At 41.3% G+C, this 26,083-nt stretch overlaps 1 protein-coding gene across 2 annotated transcripts in view; it reads right to left on the reverse strand.

Moving 5' to 3' along the window:
- Nucleotides 1–26,083, reverse strand: part of MTA3 (metastasis associated 1 family member 3) — a 161,638-nt gene that overhangs the window by 5,052 nt on the left and 130,503 nt on the right. For both annotated transcript variants that reach the window (XR_006386011.1, XM_044261670.1), the window contains exons 13-16: nucleotides 23,576–23,727; nucleotides 22,194–22,416; nucleotides 13,654–13,740; nucleotides 10,816–10,962 (exon numbers count right to left, since the gene is read on the reverse strand). Coding sequence is in view for 1 of the 2 variants with exons in the window: in XM_044261670.1 (XP_044117605.1) it covers nucleotides 10,816–10,962; nucleotides 13,654–13,740; nucleotides 22,194–22,416; nucleotides 23,576–23,727 (609 nt within the window). In the remaining variant the exon portion in view is untranslated. The remainder of the gene's footprint in view (nucleotides 1–10,815; nucleotides 10,963–13,653; nucleotides 13,741–22,193; nucleotides 22,417–23,575; nucleotides 23,728–26,083) is intronic.

The following is a 26,083-nucleotide window of genomic DNA, read 5'->3' on the forward strand; positions in this document are numbered from 1 at the left end:
GCCGAGCAGAGAGCCTGGTGTGGGACTCGATCCCAGGAACCTGGGATTATGACCCGAGCTGAAGGCAGAGGTTTTAACCCACTGAGCCACCCAAGTGCCCCAATTCTTTTTTTAATGGAGAGAACTGAGGGTAGTTGACAGAGAGCCTATATAAAGATTGAAGAGTTCTATATTCTATAATGGTGGGCTAATTTATATTGGGCTAACCCTCCAGCCAATAATAGTAATACACTCTGGATAAAATCAAAAATCAAAAAACAAAAAACAACTCCTGGAAGGTTCTGGAGAGCAACCAGAAATCAGGCAAAAAATGGAGAGGCTATGATCCTTGAAAAAAAGGTGAGAATCGATGAGATCCACTCCTAACTGGCTTTTTCTTTGAGGGCACTTCCATGCAGTCCAAAAGGAATATGGCTCAAGCAGAAAACTGCAGTCTAACTGGGCAGAGGAATCAGGGAGAGTCCAGAGCCTGAGGCTGCCAGTGTAGCTGGGAATACAGGAGGAGATCCTGGGAAGAAAGAGGAGAGGGAGAAAGAGAGGGAGGGCTCAGCGGGTTAAGCTGCTGCCTTCGGCTCAGGTCATGATCTCAGGGTCCTGGGATCGAGTTCCGCATCGGGCTTTCTGCTCAGCAGGGAGCCTGCTTCCCTCTCTCTCTCTCTCTCTGCCTGCCTCTCTGCCTACTTGTGATCTCTGTCTGTCAAATAAATAAATAAAATCTTTAAAAAAAAAAAAAAAAAGAAAGAGGAGAGGGAAAGGGAAGCTGCCAAATGTATACATACATTCCCCTCAAATCACAGGCTGATCCTGGAACTATGCGTTCATGAGGTGGGACTCCAAGGAGCCCAGTGGGAAACAACAGCTGAAAAGCTAAAAATGGCTGAGAAGCAACCTCAGCAGCTGTCTACTGCTGGCAAGACAAAATTTGGAGTTTAAGTTCTGCCAAGTAGGAGGGATTGGGCAAACAACTTCATCTTTCCACTGAAATCTCATGGGACCAAGAACAAACCTGAGATAAACCAGACCTATTAAAGCTTTAAAACAAGCCTCCCCAGAATCACGGTGACCCGCCAACTTAATGGCTTGCTAGCATAAAACACAATGCCCTGCAAAAGAAAATAGCAAAATCCAGAGTCTCTACAACTTATTATCCACACTGACCAGTATTCATTAAAAATTAACAGACTGAGGGGTGCCTGGTGACTCAGTGGGGTATGTGTCTGACTCTCCATCTCAGCTCAGGTTTTGATCTCAGGGTTGGGAGTTTAAGCCTTACTTTAAAAAAAAAAAAAAAAAATTAACAGATTGAGCAAACCATCCAGAGAAAAAACTCAGCAGAAAATGACTAACAGATGATTCAGATGTTAGAATTAGCAGATATGGATTTAAAATATTCACTATAAGCTTGTTAAAGAATCTATAAAAAAGATGAATACAGGGGCACCTGGGTGGCTCAGTTGTTCAGCATCTGCCTTTGGCTCAGGTCATGATCCTGGGGTCCTGAGATTGAGTCCCACATTGGACTCCTGGTTCAGTAGGAAGCCTGCTTCTCCCTCTCCCACTACCCCCTGCTTGTGTTCCTTCTCTCACTGGGTCTCTGTCAAATAAATAAAAAATTTTTAAAAAGATGAATATATAAAGGGTAACAAGATGGTATATTTTAGGAGAAATATAAAAGAACTAAATGGAAATTCTAAAACTGAGAAATACAAAATGTGAAATGAACCATTTGTTAGATGGGATTAATAGCAAATTCAGTATGGCAGGGGTCCCTGGCTGGCTCAGTCAGTAGAGCATGCAACTTGTGATCTTGGGGTCGTGGGTTCCAGCTGCATATGGGGCGTAGGGTTTACTTAAAAAAAAAATACTTCAGGGACGCCTGGGTGGCGCAGTTGGTTAAACGACTGCCTCTGGCTCAGGGCGTGATCCTGGAGTCCCGGGATCGAGTCCCACATCGGGCTCCCAGCTCCATGGGGAGTCTGCTTCGCTCTCTGACCTTCTCCTCACTCGTGCTCTCTCTCACTGTCTCTCTCTCTCAAATAAATAAAATAAAATCTTAAAAAAAAAAAAAAACTTTAAAAAAAAATACTTCAGAAGAAAGAATCAACGAACTTAAAGATCTCTGGAAGTTAAAACTGTTAAAGCATACGCACTCTATGAGTCCATTTATATAAAATTCTAGAAAATGTAAACTGATCTGTGGTGACAAAAAGCATATCCGTGGTCACCTGAGAGAGGTGGGGGAAACGGGATGTAGGAGGGTAGACTATAAAGGGGTACAAGAATAGTTTTGAGGGTGATGGATAAGTTTACTAAGTGGATAATGGATAGGTAATTGATTGTTGTGGTTTCCTGGTGCATATATACATTATTCTTATCAAGTTGTATATTTTAAATATGTGTAGTTGAGGGGTGCCTGGGTGGTTCAGTCGGTTAAGTGTTTTAACTCATGATTTTGGCTCAGGTCATGATATCAAGGATCATGAGATGCAGCCCCATGTCAGGCTCTGCACTCAGACGGGATTCTGCTGGAGATTTTCTGTCTTTCCCTCTCCCACCTCCCCTCCCCCTACTCATGAGCACAGGTGCGCACTCTCTCTCTCTAAAATAAATAAATATATAAATAAAATCCTGTTTAAAAATAAGAAATATATGTAGTTGAATGTCAATTATGCCTCAATAAAGCTGTTTTAAAAAGAAATGATAATGGAAAATAACTTTTTTAGATTTTTAAAAATCTGCTGGAGTAACAGGTGCTGGCTTTAGAAATACTACGGAAGAATCATTCTGAGTTTAATAAAACTAGAAAAAAATTGGGGTGCCTGGGTGGCTCAGTGGGTTAAGCCTCTGCCTTCGGCTTAGGTTATGATCTCAGGTCCTGGAATAGAGCCCCGCATCGGGTTCTCTGCTCAGCAGGGGGCCTGCTTCCCCCCTCTCTCTCTGCCTGCCTCTCTGCCTACTTGTGATCTCTCTCTCTGTGTCTAATAAATAAATAAAATCTTTAAAAAAAAAACCTAGCAAAAATTATTTAAAAATAACTCTGAAAAGAACAGGAGAAAAAACTAGTGTGGTCATATTAATACCAGACAAAATAGACTTCAAGATAAGGAGTACTAACAGAGCTAAAAAGAATTATTTCACAGTGATAAAAAGGTAAAAAAGACATAAAAGTTCTGATTACATATATCACTAATAACAGAATTTCAAAATACTGAGGCAAAAATTGACAGAATAAAGGGAAAAATAGACAAATCTGGTTGGAATATAAAATTGAGCCTCCCAGAAAAGAGAGCAAAAGAGAGAGAGAGAAAACATGGTAGAAGAGAAGTGGAGAGAAGAAAGAAAATCGGAGGACCAGCACAAGAGGTCCAATGTCCAATATCTTGATCCTTTCTTCTGTGGACTGATGCCAGATGCCTTGAATGTGGTCAACCCTGTTTCCCCAGGACTCACTCTAGGCCTTGCTCCCTGGCTGCCCTGGGGAGGGGCTCCCGGAGGCACTCAGGGAAGCTGCAATCAGACTGTCATGGAAACAGTCTTCTCAGATTATCCTCTTCAGGCACCTCCATTTAACAAAGTTGCCTTCAAGCTTGCTCCTCAGTTTTACATTAATTACTTTTTGCATTCATTTATATGTAAATAATAGTTGATAAAAATAAATATTTGGTTGAGGGAGGAAAATGCATAGATTATAACTCAGATGTTTTCTGAGCTTAAAGAGTACTCAGTCATCTGGAAGGAAAAACAGGAAACAGGAAAAGAAAATAATAATGAACAAGGTTGGGAAGCTTAAAATGAACCCAGTGAGGGGTCCCCGAATCAACTAGACTGTGACAAATCTTTCCATTTCCACTGCCCTGGGGGGCCTCCAGATTCAGAATACTTCTCACTTCCACACTGGGACCCAAAAAGACCGCTCAGAAGGAAACCTAAATCAGGTGGTTTCTGGAGTTGGTTTTGACCTCCCCGGGGCATCAAGGTCTAATAGTGATGTCTCAAGGGCTTTCTCAGACATATGTGCCAGCTCTTTGGAAGGATGGGCCACACTTCTATGGAAGAGTTGTTTCTCAGGGACTGAATCCCCTTCCTCTGTTGTTTTCCTCGCTCTCCTTTCCCAACTATCTACTCTTCCCCATAAAAAACCTAGGACATTGCTCTCGAGTTAGAGGTTTATTTTCTTTCTCAGAGATTCACCCTCCACACGTCAATGAGAATGGGAATACACTGGAAGAGGTTGGTTAAAAATGTTTTCTCTAATGTTCTTTGCAGGCAAACAAAGACACTTTATTGAGGGGGACCCTTGAGCAACTACCATCGACTTCTGTCATGCTTCTATGGCTCAGAGGGTGTCATGTTTAGACCTCTTCCAGGTTCACACACTACTATATCCCTCAGGAACAGGATAAAAGTATTCTCTGGGAGCAACTGATGTTAGTAAGTCCAGGAACAGTCCCAAGGGTGACCCATATGGCATCCTTCCAGAATATTCCAGAACACCAAGTTGTTAATTACTCATGCCTAATGCATTTGGGTCTGTTTTTCTCTACAACACCACCCCTGTGGCTTCACAGTATGAGCGAACATCCGCTGCCCTCACATAATGCTTACTGAAGTCCTGAAACTCTAGATATACTAGATACTCTGCTATAATTACTTCACATTCAATAAACCCTGGGGCCATAATGAACCATTAGAAAATACTGGAAAAAAAAATTCAAAGTCACTTTATCTATGAAACCAGGTTGTAACGTTACATCTTGAGACAAGGAGATCAGAGGCAAGTCCAGGGGCCCTCGATGTTCTTCCACCAACAATATTTTGGAAGATTAAAAAATAAAACAAAAAACTGTAGTTTTTTGAAAGGATATAAAAATGTTGACAGAAGGCGGCCTGGGCCCAAGCATGCCTAGGAATGCCATCAGCTGTTGCTGGCGGTCTATTTTTACTGGGATTTGTGAAGACAGCAGATGCATTCCCAGAGCTCTCTCACTGGTACAATGGGCCTCATCACCACCCATTTCTCAGAGTTGGGAGGCGAACAGTTGGAGCTGTTGAATCACTGATTCAGAAACAAGTCATCCAAAGGACAGTCTTCACACCCCAGATCATAATATTGTACTTAAAGGCATCCACACTGGATACCCTCTTCAGAGGGGACTCAGAAAAATGATATTACTCAATGTGGAAAACAAATAAGGAAAGAAATTTAGATCTACAGTGTATTCACACACCCCAGGGGAAATAAGCCAGAAGAAAGCAGATTAAAAAGGAGTTTATTGTACAATTCATCAATTTCCTTGGCTCAGGTGTCCTGACTCTGTCCCACTGAAAACTCACCTCTTTCCTGAGTCAGTTGCTCTGGTTTTCCTGACACTGAGTCCTGCTTCGGTAGTACCCCTGGGACAAAAACCATATCATCTCAGAAAAATATGAGAAGGGCACACCTCCAATTGATGTCCCCTCGGTCCTATGACTACAAACAGAAGTTGCTCTCCAGGGTCCCCATTTGATAAAGACAGAGACATAGCAGGTGATCACCCTGTCCCTGGGCACCTGGGCTATGGAAAAGTAGACGTGCTGATGGGCAGGGAGGACCAGGGCATTATCTTAAGGGGTCAGGAGGGGATGAGAGATGCCCGAACAGCCCATCTGCCCCTCTCTTCCCTGGACTTCTACTGACTCAGCCTTCCCTCTGAAGAAGATGCTACTGTCCCAGGATGATGAAGTTCCCTCCCCTCTCCGGTAGGGTCTCTGATTGCAGGAGCCCTCTTTATCAAACTAATTTTCTGTCTTCAGGAAACTTCAAATAACTTAATCAAAGGCGATTTCTCTTTACAGATACTGGGCCCTTCTAATGTGCAAAAATGCTTTGGAACATACCCATTTACTTTCAAGCAAACCCAAGAGTCATTTTTTGAAAATCATATTTTTAGGTAAAAATATAAATGTGGTTATAAGAAAAGTGTTGACATTTTATTTACATACAGTCCACATATGACTACAAAAACTTTGGTTGATATCTTAACAATTTTCAAAATAAAACTTTAGTAATAGCTCCTTTAAAGGGTGGAGGCAGGGGTGCCTGGGTTCTTGGGTGGCTCAGTGGGTTAAAGCCTTTGCCTTTGGTTCAGGTCATGATCCCAGAGTCCTGGGATCGAGCCCTGCATCGAGCTTTCTGCTCAGTGGGGAGCCTGCTTCTTCCTCTCTCTCTCTCCCTGCCTCCCTCTCTGCCTACTTGTGATCTCTGTCTGTCAAATAAATAAATAAAATCTTTTAAAAAAATAAATAAAGGGTGGAGGCAACAGATTCTTTGCACTTAGTGAATATCTACCATGAATCAGAGTCGATGCTGGGTACCATATAATTTAACTTAAACATGTTTCACCTTTAGGTGATTCTGTGAATCTTCTCTTATTTCTTTTTTCCTCCTCTTTCTCCGACACTAATAAAGTTCTTATGCTCTCCATTCCAGAAAAAGTACGGGGTACGCTATGGACAGAAGAGCTTCAGAGAGGCAGGAAATGGAAGGACAGCTTTAATCAGACAACGCTGGCTTACAACTCACAGGCTAAGCACAGAAAAATACCTGCTATATTCCTCTCTGTATTTCCAAACACACACCCATCTCCAAAACACAGAAAACATAAATGTCTCCCAGGTACTTGCTGTACTCAGCACACAAATCTGGGTCCTTATTCACCTGTTGGAAACAACCCTGGATAGGAGCTGAAATCTCATCTCTGCTGTTAGTTAGCAGAGTGGCTGTAAGCAAATCCCTTAACCTCTTTGGGCTTGGGTTTTTTCACTATTAAATTCCCTATGAGGTATTGTAACACATACCTCATAGGGAGTTTGGGAGATTAAGTGGTCTAAAGTAGGTGAAATATTTTTAACCATTATCACAACTCCATTAAGGCAAATGAAATTTGTACTTTACAGAGGAGAAAACAGGTTTAAAGAAATTAAGTGATTCACCCCAAGGCCACACAGGAAGTAATCAGGGAAGTTGGCAGTTAATCCCACCTGATTCCAAACACTGGGAGGTACTTTTTTTCCCCCATGGCACAGATAAATTCCATTTCCCCTGCTGCCCTCTCTTTTGGGCTCTCAGACTGGAAAGACCTTCCAGTAATTGCTCTCCTATCCCCATTGACTTCAGGGCCTTTGCTATCCACAGACACACAGAGTCAACCAAATGCGTCAAATGCGGTAGGTTCTTGATTTGCTGGCAATAAGAACATCGTCAAAGCATCCGTGAGTCAGAAAAGGACACAGGATTTGGAAGGCACATGACAGCATGTGGCACACCAGTGGACCAATAGCTTGACAGGAAAGAATAAGGTGTAGGAGACTGGTAAGGGACTAAGTAGATCTCTGTTTTGAAATTTCATTTTTCCTGTCATTACTGACCCCAAATAATGAGCCCTCGTATGTATGTAGATTCTGTTTTCACCTTCGAAACTTAAGTTCCAGTAGGGCTGTCACAAAGGGGTATGTGTGGCCTGGGGCTGTGGGTTACACTTAACAGAGGACACAGAGGGCTGACTCCCAACCACCAGGAAGGGGCCAGGACCTGACGAAAGTCAGTGACTTTGAGGAAGATGATAAGAATGTGTCCATCATTTTTTTTTTTTAAACATCAGGTAAAAATCCTTTCTACCAACAGGAATCCAGAGCCTCTTTTCCCATCATTGTGAACCTCCAACTGGAGGTAGAGGCTGAGTGCAGGGGGCGAGCCACTGAGAAGGGGACAGGAAGCCCTAAAGCCGAGAGACCTGGATATTTCCGCACAATCAGATTTTCTTTCCAGTTAAATTGGTTCTGTTCATCAACATCCTGTTTGGTGTGCTTGTCTGTTGGACATGTTGATAATTAAGTAGCAACGCTAATTGATTTTATGACTGGATCACACAGGGCGAGGCTTTTCCATGGATTTTTATTCATCAATTCCAGTAAATGACTGGAATAGTATTGACTATCCAATGAAAACTCACTATCAGCCTAATATTTTTTTCTAGTCCTTTGAGTTCACCTTGAAAACTCAGGTTTAGTCTGGATCCTATATCCTGAGGAAATAAGAAACAGACCCGATCCCAAGGAAAAGCTCCACCGGGAATACAGAAGTGGGAACATGTTCTGCAGTGTGTGTTTCCATCACATTTGTCTCTCGGCCCCGCATCCATCCATCTAAACTCAGCCTAGGCGATGCGGGGGCTGGGACCCTGCAGACGCTGGGACCCTGCAGACGCACGGCTCTTCGGCCATACGACTCTCTGATGCGCCAGCAGGGGGCGCCAGAGGGAGCCGGCACGGCAGGAGGCCGGAGAAGACCCTTCCCTCTGTCCTGTTCCCCTCAGCCTCACGGCCCTCTGATGCTTATTCCGTTCCCCGCTTTCCCTCTCGCTCCGGAACCAGCCTCGTCACACCTGGAAGAAACCTGCAACTGCCAGCAGCGCCTTTCTTCAGGGGCCTCAGTTCTCGCTCCTCCCGCCTCCTTGAGCCTCCGGCAGAAGGAAGAACCCCCAAGACTTCATCCCCATCCTTGGGGATGGCGGCCGCTTCCTGTGCCCCGCACCATGTTCCTGTTCACCTCTCCTGTCCTCCAATACCTGTCCTATTGACTTCTTAAGTTAAATTAGCTGTAATTTCTCTGCTTTCTACTTTGCTGACTCATAACATCAAGCACCTCCTAAGTTCCAGGCACTGTGCTAAGCAGTAGAAATACAATGTTATGAAAACAGTTAAATTCCCTGATGTCCTAGAACCTTCTGTTATGTGAATCAAATGAGATAACACAGGGAAGGTAACATGTCATCAGCCTTCCTCTCCATACCAAGCCGGGAGAGCAAAGACAGAAGGGTGTGAAGAAAAAGGTTTTTCTTCCTTCCTCCCTCCCTCCCTCCCTCCCTCCCTCTCCCCCATCCTTTCTTTCTTTTAATTTATTTATTTGAGAGAGAGAGAGATGGGGGGGGTGGGGAAGGGCAGAGGCAGAGGGAGAAGCAGACTCCCCACTGAACAGGGAGCCTGATACAGACATCAATCCCAGGACCCTGGAATCATGACCTGAGCTGAAGGCAGACAGGCGCCCAACCAACTGAGCTACCCCGGCCCCCCAAAAGAAGTGTTTCAACCCCTAAGTCTCTTCAGAAAATGAGATGGATGTCTTTTCCTCAACAAGTTTGAAGGTCTCAGTTAACATAACCCCAGGGATTCACTGCCTGCCCTGGCCACTCCTCCCATTCGGAGCAGAGAAGCAATGACCTTGCAGCAACAATCTTTAGAAGGAAATGAGACAAACAGCCCTAGAGAGGGGACACCGTGAGGTGGCCTTTTTTAGAAATTCTAAGGATAGGTACCTGTGATGAAAGAGCAATGCAAGCTGTCCTGTGGAGCTAGGGCTGGGGCCTGGAGTGACTGTGACCGTAGGGCACAAGTGGAAAAAGATAGTAGCTCTTCCAACTGTAGTCGCACCTTACCCTAACATGTGTATTGTACGTGTAAATATATGAACCAGAACTTTATTTCTGTTTCCTGCGGTTGGACAGTACAGACCTCCAGAGACCAGGGAGGTGATAACATGGAAAAGAAAGATTCCTGATTCCATTTAAGCCTGAATCCAAAAGCCCCAGGCTGTGGGCAAGGAAAAGCTGGGAAGAAATCCAGTCTAGAAATTTAGAAGTCTTGACACAATCTGTCCTTAGTCTTCTATTGTCTAGATATCGGATGTATTGTGGCAAAGATGGCCAATGTCATGTCCTTGTTAGCAAAGAAGTATTTCTGCAAGACTACTGTGTAGCTAAATTCTTGAAAGCCATATCTGTAACAACACTGATATCCCATAAATGCAAATTAAACTCTTTACCCTCAATTGTTTATTCATTTTGACATCACTATGACCATGAAAAGTCATACGGAAGGAAAACAACCATGGGAAAGTATTACTAGGAGGTCCATTTCACATCCTTGCTCCAGGGCCTCATTATAACTAATTTACTGTCACTGAAGGAATTTAGAGGCCCTGAAGACATGAAAAGCCTGGAGAGAGTTTTACTCATAAATAAATGCCAACATTTAAACCACCAAGACAGCTTCAAATCCTAGGCCTATTGAAATGGACAATATACACTGCCTGGATGATTTATTATGCTTGTGTTTATAGTCCAAATGGGAAGATAATTCAATTCCACCTGAAGAGTCATAATGTGGCCCAATCCCAAGGGAAGTACTTGGGATAAGAGATGATATTTCTCAGCTTTCCCATTTCAAACAAATTATTATTTCTGTATTTAAGACATCACCCAGGCAATTCCCTTCATGACCTGTAGCACTCTTGAGCAATTAAAAAAAAAATCTTATAAGATGAAAGAGGTAAGGAACAGATGCGAAATCCAAAATGATCCACAGAACACTGAAGACCGCCCAGAGAGCATGCCGCCTCAGACGTAAGGTGAAATTGTCCCTTCTGCTCAAGAAAACATAAATGAGCAGTGAGCGGGCATCCAGCAAACACATTATCACCCAGCAGAGACAACCTGATAAATACAGATTTCCTCTCCACACAGGCCTCCTCACAGGGAATGTGGGCCAAAAGGTCCCTTCTGAGGAGAAGGTGAGGTCATATCACTTGGCAAAATGTCTTCATCGCAGCACACGGCAGCCTTCTCTCTTATCCCCTCACCGCACATTCAGTTCAATGAGAGGCCAGAAGAACCTGTTTGCTACACGTCTTGGATTGGGCAGAGGACATGCTCTGAGTGGACAAGGGTAGAGAGGCCCTGGCCTACGAGCTCAGCCCCCGGGATTCCTGGGCTTACATACCATCCAGGCCATTGTGATGACTGTAGTTTCTTTTCCCCAAAATGCTCAGAGACGTGTGATTCGGGGTGGCTAGCATCCGCTTGGTAGTGGGGGTCTGCAGGCTTGGCGTAGTTCGAATTACATTAGGTTTCTTCGAAGGATGGATCTCTGGCAGGGGGAGAAAATGTTTCTCAACTCAGAACATGGTATTAAAAACCTCTGTGCGCACTTACATGGCCTAATAAGCACACATCTTACTTCTTAATGAGCTTGAGAGTCAGTTCCTTATGCCCCAGCCTGTTTTCCCAAGGACTTGCATAATGAATCAGCTTCAAGTGCTGTTACCATGGCTTTACTTATCAAAAGTGAGCTGTGGCTTCCTCTGCTGAGCTCCGAGCTTCACCGTTGGGGGGACAAGCAACGAAAGCAACAACAAAAAACGCCACTTGCACTTCAGAGGGTCACTAAAGCCCAGATTTACTATGGGAATAAGGCAGCTAAGTCTTCAAGGTTTTAGAAATCGGAAGGTTATCTGGAGAAGTAGCCTCCGAGAAAACAAACTCAGTGCTCTATCAGACCAGAAATGGAGAATGCAGCAGGTCTCGGGTGTGAGAGATTTCTGGAAAGCAGGATTCTTCCTCTGGCTCTGCGAGGAGGGTACAGGGCCAGGGTTAATCACTCCCAGTCCAGAACGTTTTGATGTAGCTGTGACCTGACACCAAACTCCAAATTCTAGACTCAAGAGGTAGTAGAAGAAAAGCTTTGATGGAGGATCTATCACAGAATGGTGATGTGCACGTGGGATGTGTGTGTTTACATGAAGTATGCTGTTGTCAGCCACATAGCCTAGAATTACTTGCACTTTTTGGATAAAGCAGATGGGCAGAAATTGCAGTCTGCAGGAACTGGAGTTAAGGAGCTCAGTCTGTTACTGTTACTGGGCAATGTCTTGTCCAAAGCCAAGGCTGCTCCCTGATTTGGAGCCACCACCTGTGCACGAGCCGCCCTGTCTTCTCAGGGGAGGGCCAGGGTAGCCGGCGCATTGCCCGAAATTTAGGAAAGGCTGTTAGGATTGTTAGAATTACTATAACTTAGTCTGGTCAAAAATCTACAGTTGCCAGAATTGAGGAACAGATCAAGTGCTAACCAATACACAGTGATGATATATTTTTTTCCAACATGGGACTGGAACTTCGCCAGCCCCATTTTTTCATTAGAACCTCCACACTATACTCCACCCAAACCAGACACCAGGCTTTGGACTCAGGAAAGCCTTTGTTCATCAAGTTCTCTTGGTCTCATAAAGGAAAAAATATTGTTTTCCTATTTTTCTATCTATTTAAATACTACTTATTGTTCAAGGGTGAGATCAAATACTGTTTTCTCCATGTAGGCTGCCCCAAATCTCATCAGAAATAACTCTTCTTTCTTTCAAGTGTCCAATATTACCTCTCATTCTTTTATGGGAGCTAATCCTTTGCTTAATTGTCCTTACCTGTGTGCCTTCCCCACTGGACTAAAACTTTTGAGGGCAAAGTCTAAATTCATCTTGGCGTTCCTCCAAATCACTTAGCATAGTGTCTTGTACATAGTAAATACTCAGAAATATGTTAGGTGGGGATGTGGTTCAGCTAGGGTAAGAATAGCACAGCTTTGGGCTTACCAGGAAGGCAAAGAGACCAATTTGTCTGCAGGAGAAACACACAATTACCCACAGAATGACTGACTAATATGTGATGTTATATTCTATTTCTTATGATCAGAGACTTGTCCTTGCATGGTGGGAAGGGGCTTTGTAGGATTAGGTCCTGCAAGGGAATACAGATAGCAGACTTCAAGGACTTGGTCACCATGACATACCTACGTCCTACCTATGATAATGAGGGAATATTCTAGGGGCTATCAAAGCAACTCTTTAGGCCCTGGAAAATAAAATGAGAAATCAGGTGACCAAGTAAAATCAAAGAGGGAGCTGTGAGTTTCTGACTTTTGGATGCTCTGATGAAGACCAGATAATATACCAAGTTCAAGGATACACTTTAATTTTTAAGTGTGTCTAGAGTCTGAACACTTCATAACTGTGTATCTTTCTGACAGAGCAATAAGGTTCAATTGCAACTTTGAGTACACCTCTCACTTTTACCCAGAAAATGAAAAAGCAAGTATATTAGAAGCACTAAAAACGTGTCAGTGTAGCTTCCAGGTAGATCAGGAACCATTTTAGGAATGATTATTTTGTAAATTATCTTAAAACTTTGCAAAAACCAAAAACAGTGTTATTGCCTAGTCATTTTAAAAAATACTCTTCTTAATGGTGATATTTCAACACAGATACGGAGTCATTATCTTTGGTGAATTCCAAGTTAAATAAGATGGTAAAAACCAGAAAGCAATACAAATGCTCCCCTTTCAAAATAACCTTAATTGGAACATCAAAACTATAAATATTTTTTTAAGTTAGATTGGAATGAGTTTTATCTCATTAAAAGCCAAGTGGAAAGATCTGAATCAAAACATTAAGAATATTCATCTTATAATAATCTAGTGATTCTTATTTTCCTCTTTTTGCTCAAACTGTATTTATATCCATAAATATACTTTACATGTTTTATTGTTTTTTTTTTGAAAAGTAAACACACCCATAACCTTGTATATATGTTATGTGTATATGTTTTGGTAATAACAAATAAAAGCTTCTAAAACAAAATAAATTGATTATACATGTGAAAGCATCCAATTTCAGCTACTTGAAAGGCTAAGATTTAGTTTAAGATTTAGTTTCTTGATTTAGAGTAGCCAGATATTTGTAAGATACAAAAATTGTTCTTTGAAATTTTCCTTCTATTAGAAAATACCCACCTAAATACCCAATGATACATGCCAAAGGTTTCCTAGTGCTTTTGCTTTTCAGTGGACTTCCAGATAGCTCGGCATGTCTGTCTGCATCTGAGGAGAGAAGGAAACATGGAGACAACCAATGAGGCTGATTTCGCTACCTGTTCTACACACACTGCAGAGACAAAATGTACCCGTGGAAGACAGTGTGAAATATCCACCAGACTCCTGCATCATTTCCTGGGGGGTGTGGGAAAACCGTTCCTAGTTCTGGTTCCACATTACTGAATGAAGGAGGTACCTGGAAAACGCTTGCTTTAAAGCCTCATGAATGCCGCTAACACACATCTTACACACACGTGCTTGCTTCCTGTGTGTGTCCATCTGAAGAACCGTGGATATATGCTTCCTTCCTAGCCATGGCATAGCTTCCTCAGACTAGAAAAACTTCCACGCGGAATGAGTGAAATCAGTCCTAATGTAAGATTAACCGGGCGGGCATAGAAGGCAAAAATGACAAAGCAGACAAAGGCAGCACAGTTGGCCATCCCTGACTACTCAGAAGTCTTCATCTATCTTGTTGTCTTCATCTACCTCACCAGAGTAAACATGGGTCATCGGTTTTATCACTTGCTTACCATCCTTCAGGTCCTACTATGATGGCAGCGGTCCTGAGCTTTAAAAGGTTGCCTGTACGTGGTCAGAACAGTAAAATACTGTGGGAACGGCTGTTAGTGTTCATAAAGTTCACCTCACACTCCTCATACCCTACCATAAGACACTTCTGACAGAGCAACGTAAGGCATACAACACACACACTCTCTGTGTTTTAATTAGTTGTCGTTAGGATGGAAGAGTAGATGTGGAACAGGGATGCTCTCATTCCGAGGAGCTAAGTTACAAAAATAGAGTTTGCCGGAAGGAAAAAAAAATGTATTGGAATGTTTTTTAAAATCTGCAGATATAGTCATAAAACTTAACAGAGTAGTTTTAGCAGATTTTATTTTGCTCCATGTATGCCTTTTCCCCACCTTCCAATACTTGACAAAAATGCCCTACCGGTTTTCTGTGGTGAGACCACATTTCTAGTTGTACATACAGGAAATTTCCTGACATCCATAGGAATTCTCTCTGCACTGTTAGTGTTAAAATATACAATTCAATCTGGAACCATAAATCACTGAAAATTAAAAATTGACTCTTTTGTAAGTTCTAGCCCACTCTTTCACCAAGGAAACTATTTTAACTATTAACTATTAAACAGAAAGAAGTGGGGAAAATAGCATTTGAAAGAAAACATCTAAAATAAACAAGACACACACTGCAGGGAGCCTCAGATAATAGGAATCAGAATATGTATCCTAAGCACTGGCTAATTATTATATAACCCTGGACAACTATAAATGATCTGATTTCTTTTCCTCCTTACTCAGCTGATTTCCTTTGGAAAAAAAAAATTACTGAGATGTGCAGCTTTTCACCTGTTGTTGAATAACTGAAGATAAAGGAAGAAATATACCGAGCATATTTTGGAGGAGTAATCTAAACAAACTTTAAAAAGCAACACAAATCAAACCCCTGCCAGATTGCTGTGAGTGGATACTAAATAATTCCTTCCTCATATTACTAATTCTACTTATGATAAGGACAAGAGAAAATTCTGTCCTTTCTATTAATAAGAGAAAGCTTGAATCAGCTTGTATTTGCTCAATGTTCTGGACAAAGGCAACCATTGCAGTACTAGTAATAAGATTTTTTTTTTTAAAGATTTTATTTATTTATTTGACAGAGAGAGAGAGAGATCACAAGTAGGCAGAGAGGCAGGCAGAGAGAGAGAGAGAGGAGGAAGCAGACTCCCCATTGAGCAGAGAGCCTGATGCGGGGCTCGATCCCAGGATCCTGAGATCATGACCTGAGCCCAAGGCAGAGGCTTAACCCACTGAGCCACCCAGGTGCCCCACTAGTAATAAGATTAACTTTGCATTTTATTCCAGTTAATAAAGCCCAAAGGAAAACTGTCAATGTGGTTACAATTGATGGGCTCCCCTAGAACTATCACCTTGACAAGAATCAACAAAAGGGAGTCTATCAAAGGGTCACCAACACAATACCTAAAGATAGTTCATTTTAAACCACATAATCTGCTCTTAATTTCTCATTAAATCAGTAGCATTAATTATGTGATGTTCCAAGGGACAGTTTACAGAGCACCTGAGTGGGCGATCAAAGCTCTATTTTTTTTTAAAGATTTTATTTGTTTATTCAACAGACAGAGATCTCAAGCAGGCAGAGAGGCAGGCAGAGAGAGAGGAGGAAGCAGGCTTCCCGCTGAGCAGAGAGCCTGATGTGGGGCTTGATCCGAGGACCCTGAGATCATTACCTGAGCCGAAGGCAGAGGCTTTAACCCACTAAGACACCGAGGCGCCCCGATCAAAGTTCTTTAGAAGCATCGCTAGTCCCCGTTACATTTTAAAGTAGTTGGGGGCAAGAATGATCAGTCTCCGCTATGAGGAAGTTGGGACAGAAAGTGCTAAGCCTACCTAGTCACTGTTGAATATAAAAATTGCATCTATTCCATGAAATGCACTGAATATGCATGGGAAAAATACCTTCTGCCCTGGCGGAATGATCATACCCGTGGGATTATCAGGTCCAATTGAGCTGATTCAACAGAATCTTGGTCTGCCCTCAAGAGCAGGCCAGTGGTGCCACTTATCAGTCAATTTATTCACCTAACTCTATTCGGACAGAGATAATTCATTAGTATGCATCAAAAGTGCACAGATGAGGCAAGCAACCTGAGAGATGCCCCAAGAACCCAGAAGGAATCAAAATCTGCCCAGGAAGAGGAAGAACATGAGCATCTCACCCAAGTCATTTGACTGCACACAGGCACATTTCTTTGGCTTCCTAGAGTGCAGCTCCTTGAGGTAAACCTGGAAAAACACTGCTGCTTTCATTGCAACTCACAGCCATTTTTTCTAAAATGTTTTGCAAATATGTGTGTGTGGGAATAAAATAGAAAAACTGCAAAAAGTACACACTGAATTAAAATTCACAAAAACATTCACATGGGCTTCCAAGATTGCCGTCAAAATAGAACCACCCGTAGAGTTTTCTTCAAGGAATTGCAAAGGAATTTCTAAAGACACAAAATCCAGGTGCCATTATAAAAAAAGAGAGAGAAAGAGAAAATCAGAGTGGGGGCACCTGGGTGGCTCAGTCAGTTAAGCATCTGATTCTTGGTTTCTGCTCAGGTCATGATCTCAGGGTTGTGGGATCCAGCCCATGTGTTGGACTCCACGATCAGCGGGGGCTCTGACTGAGATTCTCTTTCCCTCTTCCCCTCCCCCTCAAAATAAATAAATCTTTTAAAAAATAATAAATTCAACTATGTTCTTAAAAAAACCTGCTTGGGCGCCTGGGTGGCTCAGTGGGTTAAAGCCGCTGCCTTCGGCTCAGGTCATGATCCCAGGGTCCTGGGATCAAGCCCCACATCAGGCTCTCTGCTCAGCGGGAAGCCTGCTTCTTCCTCTCTCTCTGCCTGCCTCTCTGCCTACTTGTGATCTCTGCCTGTCAAATAAATAAATAAAATCTCTAAAAAAAAAAAAAACCTGCTTGACAAATACATCATAAACAAAGTCAAAGGCAAAATGGGGGAAATATTTGCACTGTGTATCACAGATCAAGAGCTAATGTCCTTAAAATATAAAAAGTTCTCACAAGTCAGTAAGACTTCTCATAGAAAACAGGCCAGGGGCAAAAACAGCTGACAGAAAGGGAAAAACAAATGGTTTTCAAATATATGCAAAGACTTCTATCTCATTCAAAATGAGAAATGAAACTAATACAACTTACAGGTCATCTGTCAACTAGTCAAGGGTTTCAAAGATGGAGAACACTGCTGGCAAGGTTCTAGAGAAATAGGCATTCCCTAGACGTTGGGGATGGGAGCGCAAATTGTGGTTTTTCTAAGGGTAACTAACTGGGTAGTGACTATTAAAATTCCAAACTCATGTTCCTTGATCCAGCTATTTTGTTTAGGGGTCTGTCTTGTGGCCCACCCACACATTTCACACATCAATATGAAATGCTATCTGTATAACGGTATTTGTTGTGACATTACATGTAATAGAGAAGACCGGAAATAACCTAAAAATCTGTTTAATCAGGAATGAAAGTATAAAACAGATTATTATGCAGCTGATAAGAAAAGGAGGCAGCTCCCAGTGTACTGGTATGGAGTGGCCTTCGAGATCTGTTAACTAAAGAAGCAAGGTGCAGAACAGTATGGACATTAACACCTGTATTAAAACAACAACAAAAAAAGAATACACCTACTTGACTGGTATAGATAGAGGATCTCTGGATACTTTAGACAGGATGACAATGGTTACCTCTGAAGATGGTATAAAGGGGAATGGCCATATGATCTGTAGCCGCTTCTGTCTCCTTAGAAAAATTTAATGTCCATTCAAAAATGAATTTTTATTCAAAACAAACTACCCAAAAATACCCAAACCAAACCTAGTCTCACCTAATATTAGAGCTTAAAATTTCACACAACTTTATACAATTATTAATAGTTAACTTCTGCTGAGACATCTCTAGGAAAACTTCTATTTTAAAGCTTCTGAATGCAGGTCCTTGGGATACTTCCAAAGCTGAATCAGCATCTTCAAACAGAATGTGGCTCCAGGTGCCACGTGAGGAACTGCATACTAGGTCATTCAACTCAGAAACCAGAGTCACCCATGCAAGCTACAGAGGTGACAGGTCAGTCACCGGGACCCACTTCTCCGGGGACTTTGGCTTCATTTACGGAGTCCTGTGAACATACCCACTTCCACTCAACCTCAGTTTCTGAGGTTCCTGAATCTCAAATAGTAACCCTGTGCTCATCAGGTGATGGGTGATTGTACAGATGTTTGACAAAGTCCTTAGGAAGCTCAGTGTCATGTCTGATGGCAAGAACCAAGGAAAAGAACACCATTAACACACCATGACTTTCTTACCAAGGGCTGGGGGAGAAGAGACAGGCTGTCGGAGACTTGACAACCCATGCTATCGGTCTGCAAATTGTGTCAAGGACACAATATCTTTCTGTTTAATAAGCACTATCTCCATGGTAGAACAGGCTCAGGCATTGTACTGATGTTAGTTATTAGTGTAATGGACTTATATATTTACATATAAAGGCGTATTATTAAAACAAATAGAAATTTGTGGAATTTGGTTTTAAAAAATCACCTTCTCTCTCTATATATATATTTGTATTTCTTGGATATACTTATTTTTCAACACATTGGTCTAGCTGTATACTTAAGTTTTTAAAATTATTTTTTAAAATAAGAAATGTATTCTCAGGGAAGCCTGCGTGGCTCAGTTGGTTGGGCAACTGCCTTCGGCTCAGGTCACGGTCCCGGAGTCCTGGGATCGCGTCCCGCATCGGGCTCCCGGCTCTGTGGGGAGTCTGCTTCTCCCTCTGACCTTCTCGCCTCTCATGCTCTCTCTCAAATAAATAAATAAAATCTTAAAAAAAAAAAAAAAAGAAATGTATTCTCGGGGCACCTGGGTGGCTCAGTCAGTTAAGCATCTGCCTTTGGCTCCAGTCATGATCCCAGAATCCTGGGATCAAGCCCAACATCAGGGTCCCTGTTCAGTGGGGAATCTGTTTCTCCCTCTCCCTCTGTCCGTCCCTACTGCTCATGCTTCTAATACATAAAATAAAATCTTAAACTTAAAAAAAAAAAAAAAAGAAATGAAAGAAATGTATTCCCATGGCTCAAAACTGAAAAAGTTTAAAAGAATAAACGGGGGGAGTCTCCTTCCCACCTCACTCTTTTGCCTTAGCTTCCCAGCTTCCCTTCCCAGGGACATTTTTTGTTTTTATGTCTTCTCTGTGATACTTTATGGGTTTACAAAAATTTCCACCTTTCACTCTACTGTTTTAATACCATTTTCTTAACAAAAATAAAAGGCCAGAAGAGTACTGTTGTAATAAGCCCCCTGCCCCAAATGTCCTCTAAAAATCAACTTGTAAGCCAAGCACTGTTACCACTACGCTCTGCACCATCTGAGAATTTGTCTCCTTAGCTCTTCCCCTCACTCTCGCACAGTCTGTCATCCTGTGAACTGTGGCTACGACACTGATCGCGATGGTGCTGCCAAGGCCAGAAGCCGTGGAAGGGGTCAGCTTCTACAGTACTTAGAACTTTCAAGTTTACAGGGAAAACTATTGACCTTCCTGAATATTATGAAGGATTACTCTAAAAGGCATCAATCAGCACTCTTGATCCATCCATCCCTATCTTCTGCTTTCATCTCATTTGAACGCCGACTCACACTGCATCACAGGGATTAACTTTTTTGAGGAGGGATGGGGGTCACCATCGCCCTTTAGAAACCAAGGAAAGCTTACTAAAAGCAATACACCTATGCTTTGCTGCTGGACCACAGACACAGTTGCCTATGGATATCAAATTATTAAATTAAAGGTTTATCTTCTCCAAGATCAAGGGATCTGTTGAAGAGGTACATATAAGACTGGAGAAGATGATGTAAGAATCAGTTAGATGCTCGATCAGTTTATTAGTTCCTTGTCTGGGAAAAAAACAAAAACAAACAGTAGATGGCTGCTGACACTTTGTAATTCTAAATTTCAAGGTAAAATTGAGAATGTGATTCCATATGTAACTTGACCAAAAAAGGAAAATGCAAAATAAAATATGCTCCTTGAATCTCATCACACCAAATGACTCTGTTCTTTTATTATTATTATTATTATATTATAGCTATTTGAGTATAGAAATAAAACACATGTAATTTAACTTTGACCCCCCCTTTTAGTAGTATGGCTTTTCAATTAAGGAATAATACATAAAATGAGGTAACAGTAAAATACACTTCATTGAAGAATAATAAAAATAAAGGCAATTTGCATATTAACTGAGAAACTAACAGAGGAGCCATGGGAAACAGAAGCTTCCTCAGCTGCCAATATAGTTGGTGATGATTTCTTTTCCATTCATAGGAACAAAGATGATACTGGATCCTGGCCAATTTTAATGGAAGAATTTCACTCAATTCTCTTTCTCATATGTTTTATTCTCCTGTTTAGTTAAGAAACTATATCAATGTGTTTTAAATCAGCTAAGCAGTCTGGATGAAAGCAAGTATTTTCCAGTTCCTTAAAATGGTTAAGGAAATGGTAAGAGCATAAATCCATGCACTCAGAGATGCTAGCACGAAATATCAGTATCAGCCTAAGTTCCAAACACACATGAGTCTGATGGAGCTAAATTCCCCTCCACGGGACTCAGAGAACAGTGCCATTTTCCACCCTCTTTACGAAGCACTTTTCTTCTCCTTATAAAGCTTTTACCCCTAAGTCATAAACCCTTTCAACCGTTCTGCTGAAAATCATCTTGTACAACACAGCACGGAACAAAAAATGATTTTCAGTTATCACTCCTTATATGGATACCCTTCTTAAATCAAAATGGAACATCCCATAACAAGAAATTTTTTTCCTCACAAAGAAGGAGCATCTACTAAATGTCTGTAAGGTTTCCTATCCATTAAGCCAGACAGCAAGTTTGCTCATCCTTTAAGGGAGAAAGTTGCATGGCTCCAACTTGGCCGCCTGGCCTGCGACTAAAATGGCAAGACTAGAATCAGAGCTGGCGCACGAAGTATGGATACATTTTAGGGGTACGTGGTAATAGCAGAACCACCCACAATTCACTGATACACATGACCTTTGTTCTAACGAGAAAAAAAATGAAACATAAGCAAGACTGAGCATGTTGGAAATGACAGGAACAGTCATGTACATGGTATGCAGTAGTATATGTATGATTATGAAATGGAAACCAAATCGGACAAATAGGAAGAATGCTCAACCATAAATTTGGTCACTAGCCTCTAAAAACTAAATATGTATTTTCAGAAAAGTCACCCAAAGGCACTAAAATCCATTCATAATTTGCTCCATCTTCCAATAATGTCCACAATCATGTTTGTTATGAAGCCCTGTGAATTTCCATAATATTGTACGACTGTAAACGGTTCATGGGAAAATGAGAGATTTACAAAGACATGCAATTTCTAATGAATGTAAATTGGCAAATTTTATTCAAACCTAATGAGGCCATGCAAACTGCATGTCTCATCTCTGGGGCTTCACCGGGACACCATCCTTCGGGGTTACAACGCGGCACGACCTTACAGGTCAGAGTGCCTTCTCGGAAGGGTGCTCGGGCAATCCCACCCGGGCAAGACCTCCCTAGACAAGGGTGCCTCCCCCCGTTTCTCTGCTGAGCGCTGTCCGCTCTGCAGAGGGACTTCCAGTGTCTCCTTTTTAGGTTGGCATGATACAAATGGCAGCAGACAAAAACAATGTTAAAAAAATAAACCAAATAAAAGGCTGTACACAAGAACTTATGTTTATTGCCAACAAAAACAAAAACAAAACAAAAAAACAAACAAAAGAGAGAGATAGGCAAGGAGAGAAAATGGTCAAAAGCACAACACATAAGGTTAAGAATTTAAAAGCATCTTACATTCTGCCCTAATGGCAGCATAATTAATAGGAACAAACGGCCGTCTTGCTGCCTGCCGCAGCCGGAGGGTATTTTTGCAGACCTGACGAGCAAATTTTGTGAAATACGTAGTGTGAAGGAAGAAAGCTTGGCGAGTCTTCACTGCAGACTTTGGGCTCCCCGTGTTTCGGACTGGCATCCCCTGCATGGCCTGGCGAGACATGTGACTCCTAACACGGGGGTCCTGCAAAATGAGACATCGGCAGACACGTGAAGGATAGAATGCCACTGGCATCAGCCTCAAAGAAATGGCAAGTTTTACATTTTCCACTGAAGCAACTATAACTTAACACCATACCCCCAAAGGAGAAAATTTAGAGCTATGCATTTTTGAGAAGAGGGCAGGTAGAGAAGAAAACTGGGTAGGGATGGGAGGGTGTGTTATCCTGCATTTTTGTTTTTTAAGTTTCTCTTTTACTTCCAGTTCATTAACATACAGTGTTACATTACTTTCAGGTGCAAAATATAGGAACTCCGTACTTCCAGACATCACCCTGTGCTCGTCACAACAAGGGCACTCCTTCCTCTACTTTTGTTTTTAAATTGACATTGAAATCACCTTCACAATCATAAAAAACTGCCAAGGGGGTTAATTTTATTCTTGTAATAGTGAAGGAGTCCTGAGATCCTGTTAGCCCTTAAAAAGAAGTCTCCCTCAGATTGTTTTTCAGAGTCCATATCTGAGGGGTTTGAAGTGGCGGGGGTTGGGAGGTTGGGGTACCAGGTGGTGGGTATTATAGAGGGCACGGCTTGCATGGAGCACTGGGTGTGGTGAAAAAATAATGAATAATGTTTTTCTGAAAATAAATAAATTGGAAAAAAAAAAAAAAAAAAGAAGTCTCCCTCTTGGTCGACCTAAGTGCTTATACCTGCAATCTATGAGAATTTTACCAAAATCACATTTCACTTGTCGTTCACCTTAAGACTGAGTCCATACCACCTTCTTGTCCCTCCTATGATAGCCCAGGGGCAGGAAAACGTTCAATTCCTGTTTACTACTTTATGTAGTAAGACATACTTCTGATAGTATTTAAAGGTTGCAAACTGTTTTCAAAAAAGCAATTAAAACATTTAATTTGTAAACTCTCTGCTTAGGCTGACACTTCCCACACACTTTGTTCCTTTGTCTGAGTAATCACACAAGAACAATATTTTGAATACCTGAAAAAAAGTGATTTGTCCCTGCCCTCTCTCCACGCCCACCATAAATATGATGGTGCTATGTTTAGTTATAAAAAACAGCTTTGCTTGCTTTTAAGTTATCCTGTACTGTACTTGTGTTTCCAAGGAGTATCGAGCCATTGAATGACATTTCTCAACATAAAAGACTGACGCTCATATACCTCTGTCGTTGGGCTGGGCAATAACTTCTCTTCCTCTGACTGGGTGGGCATTTTCAGGCCTCCGTATTTTTTCCAATAGAGCCAACAGGTTGCACACAATCTACACTGCATATTAGGTGGGCCCCAAGAATACCACTGATGAGACTGTGTAGCTAAAGACAGAGGAGAAATAGGAAGAAAACAGAGTGTTGTATGATTTGTAACATCAATCCGCATACCATCAAATATGTTAAAAATACTCCAAAGGCATCTTGTTTACAATGTCACTTTTCTTTCCCCAGTTCACCAAACATAAACGTCCAATACACGCACGGATTTTTCAAGACTCTGAATTCATTAAACCATTTATTTATATATATATATATCGAGTACTTGTGGCTCCTGTTAAGAGAAGCTGTTAGAAGAAGTATCCTAAATAACATACTGGGCTATTACTGAGGGAGTTTTGTTGACTAATGTGTATGTTTCTGGAAATAAGTTATTAGAAAGGTATTACTATTATTGAATTAGTGTTTAAAGTTGAAGTCTGGGTCTCCAAACTGATGGTTCAGAGTTTACAGTGCTGAAAGAGGCCCCACTAATTAAGGCAGGAATCTGTCAGAAATAAGTAACTGTTTTCCATTTCCTTATTTTACTAAATGAACAAAATAAATAATCATTTTAATAATTCTCCCCTTAAAAACAGAATCCCTTTCAAGACTACGTAAGTTCAGATCAAGTAAGCATATGCAGCCAAGATCACGGAATGCTTAAGATCTAGTAACTCGGCTGATTTATCACTTAGCGAAATGCTGCAAGCCGTTGTCAGTTTTGTTCTGCTCTTCGAATCACTGCCGTATAGCCTGCAAGTATTCCCACAACGGATCTGAAGTTTAAGATAGGAAACACTGGCACTGAAACATTAACTTAATGAAGTACATAAAAATTCTTATAATTCTCTACATTTGCCTTAGAATACTCTTCCCCCTGATTTGTAAGTTACCTTCATCAGGTCAAAATGTTCAAACCATACATCTACATCAAGGTGTCAACTAACACTTCACAAGCCAATGTCAACAACAGAAAATATGCAGACCATTACAATCAAACTGCGTCTTAGTTTATGGAGAATAATACTGTGCACCCATCATGTATTATTTTTAGTGGACTCCTTGCAAACAGCAGCCTCAAAACCTTCCCTCTTATAATTTAGAAACAATAACTCAAATAATTTGATTTTTTTAAAACACAAATTTTAAGAATCCTAAATATTAGGCATGGACCTATTTTTTATTCTGAATATAAAATTTCACTCATACTTAAGTAGACATTTTTATCCAAGTTAACCATAACAAGGCATTTATTATTTGTCAGTAAACACCTTTCTTCTTACATAATTAACTCAAATGCAATTAAAAAGTGACCTGTGTGGCACAGTCAATTGAGTGTCCGACTCTTGATTTCGGCTTAGGTCACGATTCAGGGTCATGAGACTGAGCCCTGCATCAGGTTGAGGAGTCTGCTTGAGATTCTCTCTCTCTCCATCTCCCTCTGCCTCACCCCCTGTGTATGCTCTCTCTCTCTCTCTAAAATATATCAAATCTTTTTTTAATAAATAAAATCTTTTTAAAAATGTGACAAAAAGAAAACACCAAATTTTATCTCTATAAAGATAAAACTTACATGCATGTTATGAGATACATTTTATGATACTATCTAATGAGTCTAAAATAAGTATTAAAAAATCATTTACTTGTTATGCACACATAAAAATGACAGAATAATTATTTAGGGGCACCTGGGTGGCTCAGTGGGTTAAAGCCTCTCCCTTCGGCTCAGGTCATGATCCCGGGGTCCTGGGATCGAGCCCCGCATCAGGCTGTCTGCTCCGCGGAGAGCCTACTTCCTCCTCTCTCTCTCTCTGCCTGCCTCTCTGCCTACTTGTGATCTCTGTCTGTCAAATAAATAAATAAAATCTTAAAAAAAAAAAAAGACAGAATAATTATTTAAAGGGATATGTGAGACTATATATGAGTGAAAAAGGGGTAAGTCAAAAATAAGACAGATTAAGCCACCACTAGTCTTCATGATTCTTTTTATTTTCATTTAAATACAAATAAACTTCAATATTGATCTAAGAGTTTCCAATTCAAAGACACTCATGATACAATACATATAAAATTATCACCAAAAGAATTTAATTTTCCACAAATTATTTCACTTTGTGCTTCCATGGTGCAAGAAAAATGGTTAGAAATGTACCATTTCTATGAAGTCAGCAATTTGCGTGGATCATACCTTCCTTGATTTCAGGTAAGGTAATTATATGATCTGTTTTTATTTTCATTTATTTATTTATTTTTAGAGAATGAGTGGGGAGGGACAGAGGGTGAGAGAGAATATTAAGCAGAGTCCACACCCAACACGAGGTTCAAGCTCATGACCTTGAGATCATGACCTGAGCAGAAATCAAATCGGATGCTTAACCAACTGAACCACCTAGGTACCCCTATGTGACCTGGTTTTAAA

The sequence above is a fragment of the Neovison vison genome, chromosome 8 (genome assembly GCF_020171115.1).
Source record: "Neovison vison isolate M4711 chromosome 8, ASM_NN_V1, whole genome shotgun sequence".
Lineage (NCBI taxonomy): Eukaryota > Metazoa > Chordata > Mammalia > Carnivora > Mustelidae > Neogale > Neogale vison.